Source organism: Mesoplodon densirostris, chromosome 6 (genome assembly GCF_025265405.1).
Source record: "Mesoplodon densirostris isolate mMesDen1 chromosome 6, mMesDen1 primary haplotype, whole genome shotgun sequence".
Classification (NCBI taxonomy): domain Eukaryota; kingdom Metazoa; phylum Chordata; class Mammalia; order Artiodactyla; family Ziphiidae; genus Mesoplodon; species Mesoplodon densirostris.
The window spans coordinates 37,775,813-37,782,945 of NC_082666.1; the positions used below are offsets into that span (position 1 = coordinate 37,775,813).

At 47.9% G+C, this 7,133-nt stretch overlaps 1 protein-coding gene across 1 annotated transcript; it reads left to right on the forward strand.

Annotated features, from left to right (window-relative positions):
• The first annotated feature begins 740 nt into the window (after nt 1-740).
• LOC132492368 (dolichol kinase-like) lies at nt 741-2,357 on the forward strand. The gene is given in 1 exon segment (XM_060101828.1): nt 741-2,357. A coding segment is annotated over 1 exon segment (1,617 nt).
• Nucleotides 2,358-7,133: the final 4,776 nt, after the last annotated feature.

Here is a 7,133-nt window from a genome sequence, read left to right on the forward strand (position 1 = left end):
AAGGTATTTTGGCTTAATGCTCATTACCTGGGAGGCAGAGTTCCCAAAGATGGGCCATATGTAAAATTGAAGTTTATAGGCAACACCCCTTTAGTAATTAACTTGTAATAAAATACAAAGGTTCTTCCCTATTACATCCCCTTCTCCTCAGTCACAAAATTAAGACTGTCTCACGGCCTCTTTATTGTTAGGTGCGGCCATGAGACTGAGTCCTGGCCAAGTTTACGTGGCTAGAAGTGATATTTGGCCCACACAGGCCTGGCCTATGAAAACACTCCCCCAAGAGACGTAACATGCTCTTTCACCCTCTACAGTGAGTGGGATAGACCCAAGCACTGGAGCCAGATTTGAAGCCATATGTTGACAATGGCAAATCCATAAAAAAGATGGTCCTGGGGTCCTGGATCATTGTTGGGAGAAAAGCCATAAGCAGAGTCACTTGATTTTGAAAGCCTACATTTAGGTGTTATATGAAGCAAACATAAGCTTGTATGGTGTTCAAACAATATTCACGTGTTTTTCTGTTGCAGAAGCTAACTTCACCTTAACTGATAGAAGTCTGTACACCAAAGAAAGTTTTCCATAAAAAATATATATATTCCCTTCTCACAGCTGGAGAACGGAGAGAGAAGGTGCTAGCTGGGCGAAGCTACCGCTCTCTGCCTGGTGGGGATTAAAGGGCCCAGAGTCCAGGGCGTTCCTAGTCACCCCAGTTTCCCCAGAGTCTCAGGTCTAAAGACATGACCTGAGAGTGCACTTCCCCGGCCCCTGGGCCTGGGGCTCCGCTGAGCGGTTCGGTGCTGGCAGAGGCGGCAGTGGTGTTTGTAGTGGTGCTGAGCATCCACGCAGCCGTGTGGGATCGATACTCGTGGTGCGCCGTGGCCCTCGCGGTGCAGGCCTTCTACGTCCAATACAAGTGGGACCGGCTGCTACAGCAGGGAAGCGCTGTCTTCCAGTTTCGAATGTCTGCAAACAGTGGCCTACTGCCCGCCTCGGTGGTCATGCCTTTGCTCGGGCTGGTTATGAAGGAGCGCTGCCAGGCTGCGGGGAACCCATACTTCGAGCGGTTTGGAATTGTGGTGGCGGCCACTGGCATGGCAGTGGCCCTCTTCTCATCAGTACTGGCACTGGGCATCACTCGCCCAGTGCCCACCAACACCTGTGTCATCTCAGGCTTGGCTGGAGGTGTCATCATTTACATCATGAAGCACTCGCTGAGTGTAGGTGAGGTGATCGAGGTCCTGGAGGTCCTGCTGATTTTTGTCTACCTCAACATGATCCTGCTGTATCTGCTGCCCCGCTGCTTCACCCCTGGAGAGGCTCTGCTGGTATTGGGTGGTATCAGCTTCATGCTCAACCAGCTCATCAAGCACTCTCTGACTGTGGTGGAAAGCCAGGGGGACCCCTTGGACTTCTTCCTGCTGGTAGTGGTGGTAGGGATGGTGCTCATGGGCATCTTCTTCAGCACCCTCTTTGTTTTCATGGACTCAGGCACCTGGGCCTCTTCCATCTTCTTCCACCTCATGACCTGTGTACTGGGCCTTGGCGTGGTCCTGCCCTGGCTGCACCGGCTCATCCACAGGAACCCCCTGCTGTGGCTTTTTCAATTCCTCTTCCAGACAGAGACCCGAGTCTACCTCCTAGCCTACTGGTCTCTGCTGGCCATCTTTGCCTGCCTGGTGGTGCTATACCAGAATGCCAAGCGGTCATCTTCCGAGTCCAAGAAGCACCAGGCCCCCACTATTGCTCGGAAGTATTTCCACTTCATTGTGGTAGCCACCTACATCCCAGGTATCATCTTGGACCGGCCACTGCTCTACGTGGCCGCCACCGTATGTCTGGCGGTCTTCATCTTCCTAGAGTATGTGCGCTACTTCTGCATCAAGCCCCTGGGCCACACTCTGCGAAGCCTCCTGTCCCTCTTCCTGGATGAACGAGACAGTGGACCGCTCATCTTGACCCACATCTACCTGCTCCTAGGCATGTCTCTTCCCATTTGGTTAGTCCCCAGACCCTGCACACAGAAAGGTAGCCTAGGGGGAGCCAGGGCCCTAGTCCCCTATGCAGGAGTCCTGGCCGTCGGTGTGGGCGACACGGTGGCCTCCATATTCGGCAGCACCATGGGGGAGATTTGCTGGCCTGGAAATAAAAAGACTTTTGAGGGGACCATGACATCTATATTTGCCCAGATCATTTCTGTAGCTCTGATCTTAATCTTCGACAGTGGAGTGGACTTAAACTACAGTTATGCTTGGATTTTGGGGTCCATCAGCACCGTGTCCCTCCTAGAAGCATACACTACACAGATAGACAATCTCCTTTTGCCTCTCTACCTCCTGATATTGCTGATGGCCTAGCTGCTGTGCAGCAGTGATGAAAGAAACAGGGACATGGAGAAGACAAATGGTCCCCACAGCAGCCAGCCACTTGGGCTTGAAGAGCCAGGAGGGGAGAAGCAGATTTAATTTTTCAATTGGTTCAGATTTAAAATAAAAATCAAAGCACTCCCGGAAAAAAAAAAAAACACCCAGCAATCCCACTACTGGGCATATACCCTGAGAAAACCATAATTCAAAAAGAGTCATGTACCAAAATGTTCATAGCAGCCCTATTTACAATAGATCGGAGATGGAAACAACCTAAGTGTCCATCATCGGATGAATGGATAAAGAAGATGTGGCACATATATACAATGGAATATTACTCAGCCATAAAAAGAAACAAAATTGAGCTATTTGTAATGAGGTGGATGGACCTAGAGTCTGTCATACAGAGTGAAGTAAGTCAGAAAGAGAAAGACAAATACTGTATGCTGACACATATATATGGAATTTAAGAAAAAAAAAGTCATGAAGAACACAGGGGTAAGACAGGAATAAAGACACAGACCTACTGGAGAATGGACTTGAGGATATGGGGAGTGGGGAGGGTAAGCTGTGTCAAAGCGAAAGAGCGGCATGGACATATATACACTACTAAACGTAAGGTAGATAGCTAGTGGAAAGCAGCCGCATAGCACAGGGAGATCAGCTCGGTGCTGTGTGACCGCCTGGAGGGGTGGGATAGGGAGGGTGGGAGGGAGACGCAAAAGGGAGGGGATATGGGAACATATGTATATGTATAACTGATTAAATTTGTTATAAAGCAGAAAAAAAAATTAAACTTAAAATATATATATATATATATATATATATATATATTTCAAATTGGGGAAATATCAAAGACTCCCTGAAAATTTGCAAAACTAAATGATAAATGTAAATCATAAAGGTAATTATTTAAGGAATATAAATCATGTTCTTCTCTCTAAACTTCTTTTTTGGTGGAAATTGAAGATGTACAAGCATGATTTTGGTTTCTGGTATTTTAGATCTGATACAGAAATACAAGGGTAGATTGCCTTCTTGTACTTAGCAAACAATAATAAAATTAAGAGTGTTCCAATTTCACTTTCTTCTTTATTTCCTGATTTTTCATAGGGATTTGTTAAATGGGGGAAAGCTCACTTCAATTTCCCCTCTGATAAGCTCCAAGGCACACTGGCTGAATGACCCCTGATTCAGAGAGCTACTGAGTTCTTGGAAGTTCCTCTGGACAATTCCAAGACAGGTACAAGCCTGAAGAGATTCTACCTTTATCTTCTGCTCCAGTTGTTCCTGATTGTGATCAAAGCTAGAGAGAGATTTATCAAGGAGGCTCTTATCTCACGCTGCACTGTAGTCCTCTGCCAAGCAGGTTGAAAAGCGACGGATGGTCAAAACAGGTGCTTCGGTGCCTTTGGGTTTTTTGGGTTTTTTTTTTTGCAGTACGCGGGCCTCTCACTGTTGTGGCCTCTCCCGTTGCGGAGCACAGGCCCCGGACGCGCAGGCTCAGCGGCCATGGCTCACAGGCCCAGCCGCTCCGCGGCATGTGGGATCCTCCCCGACCAGGGCACGAACCCGCGTCCCCTGCATCGGCAGGCAGACTCTCAACCACTGCGCCACCAGGTAAGGCCCGCCTTTGGGGTTTTGATATCCCCTGTTCTTCTCCTGAAACTTGAAGTCAGTCCTGACATTATGGAATGACTTAGAAGAGATCCTTTCCAGATATCTTAAAGCCATGAAGATTTCCTTGCTCTCCAAGCTATGACACGAAGGCTTGTCCCAGGAAAGAGAACAGGTATGGCTAGAGCAGAGCATCTCCAGGGCCATCAACGAAAACCAGGGCCTCGAAAATTTCCGTGATTCTCCGAGATGGCCGCGAGGAGGCGCTTGGCTTTGTTCGCCAACTCATCAACGGCCTGCAGAGGGCGCCCGACTCGCCCCGGGACCGATAGGCTCCTTAGTGGGTGCGGAATCCACGCCCTGGGTCCGGGATCCACGTCCTGAGTCCGGGAGATGTGGCGCCTTTTCCCGGACGAGAAACCCACTTACATTTATCGCAGGTCCGCCTGAGTGACCCCTGAGGGTTGCGGAAATAGTGAATAAAAAGTTGCTTTTCCCAGGCCCTGACTGCCAGGAGGAGCTCGGCCACGGAGATCTCTCGAGACTATTTTCTGAAAAAATGAGCACAGAACCTCCCGTTTTCCGCGCTTTCCCTATCTTTTTTTTTTTTTTTTTTTTTTGCGGTATGTGGGCCTCTCATTGTTGTGGCCTCTCCCGTTGCGAAGCACAGGCTCCGGACGCGCAGGCCCAGCAGCCATGGCTCACGGGCCCAGCCGCTCCGCGGCATATGGGATCCTCCCAGACCGGGGCACGAACCCGCGTCCCCTGAATCGGCAGGCGGACTCTCAACCACTGCGCCACCAGGGAAGCCCCCCATCTTTTTACTCCCAACTTTCTCGTATAACATTTTAGCGAGACTTATTTTACAAAAGTATCCATTTATTGAGGCATTTGGAGTATCCATTTTTTTTTTTTTTTCTTTTTGCGGTATGTGGGCCTCTCACTGTTGTGGCCTCTCCCGTCGCGGAGCACAGGCTCCAGACGCGCAGGCCCAGTGGCCATGGCTCACGGGCCCAGCCGCTCCGCGGCATATGGGATCCTCCCAGACCGGGGCACGAACCCGTATCCCCTGCATCGGCAGGCGGACTCTCAACCACTGCGCCACCAGGGAGGCCCTGGAGTATCCATTTGTTGAGGCATTTAGAGGCTAGAAATCATCACGTGCTGTACTAATTTTTCCATATTCAGGGTTGTTTCTTGGGAGAGATCCCGACACAAATCCAGAGAAAGGGAAAACATATCCATGATCAGGGCAAAATATACAAATATTGGGGCTTCCAGTTGAAAAAGCTGGGGCCAGTGCCCACAGAGTCATGTGACATAATCACTTTTTTGGTGGAAATAATGGATTTTACAACCTTGTGTGTACCTGTCACCACTGTTCCTTATATAGCTGATCACTAGCATTATGTCAATATCATCTTTTTCTGTAGTATCAATGATTTCCTAAGCTAGATAATATCTAAATTTCTCTTTCATTTCAATAAAGTTAATAAATCTTTCTTCTGTTGTTATGACAGTATTCTTAAAGTGAACATGCCTTATAATCTGACATTTCTGCAGCAAGGAATGCATCTGTCATACAATTAAAAAATAAGTTAAGTATAATATTTTGCGTCTTACTTTCTCCATGGTATTTCAGATCAAATGTGATTTCTTAGCATTATAAATTTGTTTGGAATTTTATTACACAAATAAGGTGGGGGAAAGAAAGCAATACTAATGGAGAAACACATGTAATGGTCATAGCCTCCCGAAACAGGCTCATTCTAAGACTGAGATTTAATCAAAGGATTATAGAATGCTCCCCCTCCCCCACAGTTTACCACCATACTAAAAGGAATTCAGTATAACAAGAGTGGATAACAGCTGAAAGAGCTACAAGACACAAACTCTCTCTGAGGAGGAGAATTTATGGAAGCCCAGAGTCCCAAGGGAATGAAAACTAGGACACTAGAGGTGTTTGAAGGCTCTAGAACCTAGAGTTACAACAAACATTAAGAACAGCTCAACTTCTAGCCCAGTTAACATAAATCTTCACACAAAAGGCCTATTTACCTCAGTTCATATGATTCAATACAACATGTCTGGCTTTCAACAAAAAAAATTACAAGGCATGCCAGGGCCTCCCTGGTGGCGCAGTGGTTGAGAGTCCGCCTGCCGATGCAGGGGATGCGGGTTCGTGCCCCAGTCTGGGAGGATCCCATATGCCGCGGAGCGGCTGGGCCCGTGAGCCACGGCCGCTGGGCCTGCACGTCCGGAGCCTGTGCTCCGCGACGGGAGAGGCCACAACAGTGAGAGGCCCGCATACTGCAAAAAAAAAAAAAAAAAAATTACAAGGCATGCCAAAGGGATATTTTTTTAAGTCAATATCAGTAAGAACAGTGAGCTTTGTGGCATTTTAAATTGCCCTCTTCCATCCTTCTCTTCCCAGTTCCATGGCAGCTTGAAAATCAGCAGTTTCACAACCAAGGTAGCTGTGAAAAACAGCAGCCTACCCGCCACAGGAAGGGACAATTGGTTCAGGAGCTCCCCAAAGCCCCATCTCCGGAGAACTGTCACTATTTGAACTATTTTTCAGCTCCCCGAAAAGGCCTCATTCACAGGCTTGTCTTTATTTGACCCAACTCGGAACTCACTCCATGCGAGAAGCCCCTGTCCCCAGAGAGAGTATCTAAAACAGTCAGTGACAGTTGTTTAACACCACAGCTGCCTGAAGCATTGATACTGCTTGGGGCAAACAGAGGCCAGCCAAAAACATAAGGAAAACCTAAGGAATGAGATGCCCATAGGAGGGTTGAAATGCTCTCACATATTCTTGGGGATCTAAAAGGTTACGTGTGCGTGCAGGACTGTGCACACACCCAGGAAAGACCTAGGAAGGCCTAATCACTCACCTCTGGCTAACCTTGAGATTGTGCACGAAGAGCAAAGGCTAAGAGAGAATTAAAAATTGCTGGAGGATTGAAGACGCGCCCAGAAACACACAACAGACCCTCAGCAAAGACTATGAGACTTATTGGTTCAGTTAATTTAAGGAACTCTCTATCTAATAATTGGCAGACTACTAGGCTAACTGAGTACACACTTCAGTAGCCAACGTGATATAAAATACGAATGTTCAGCAGTAGCCCCAGAAAGTCACAAATC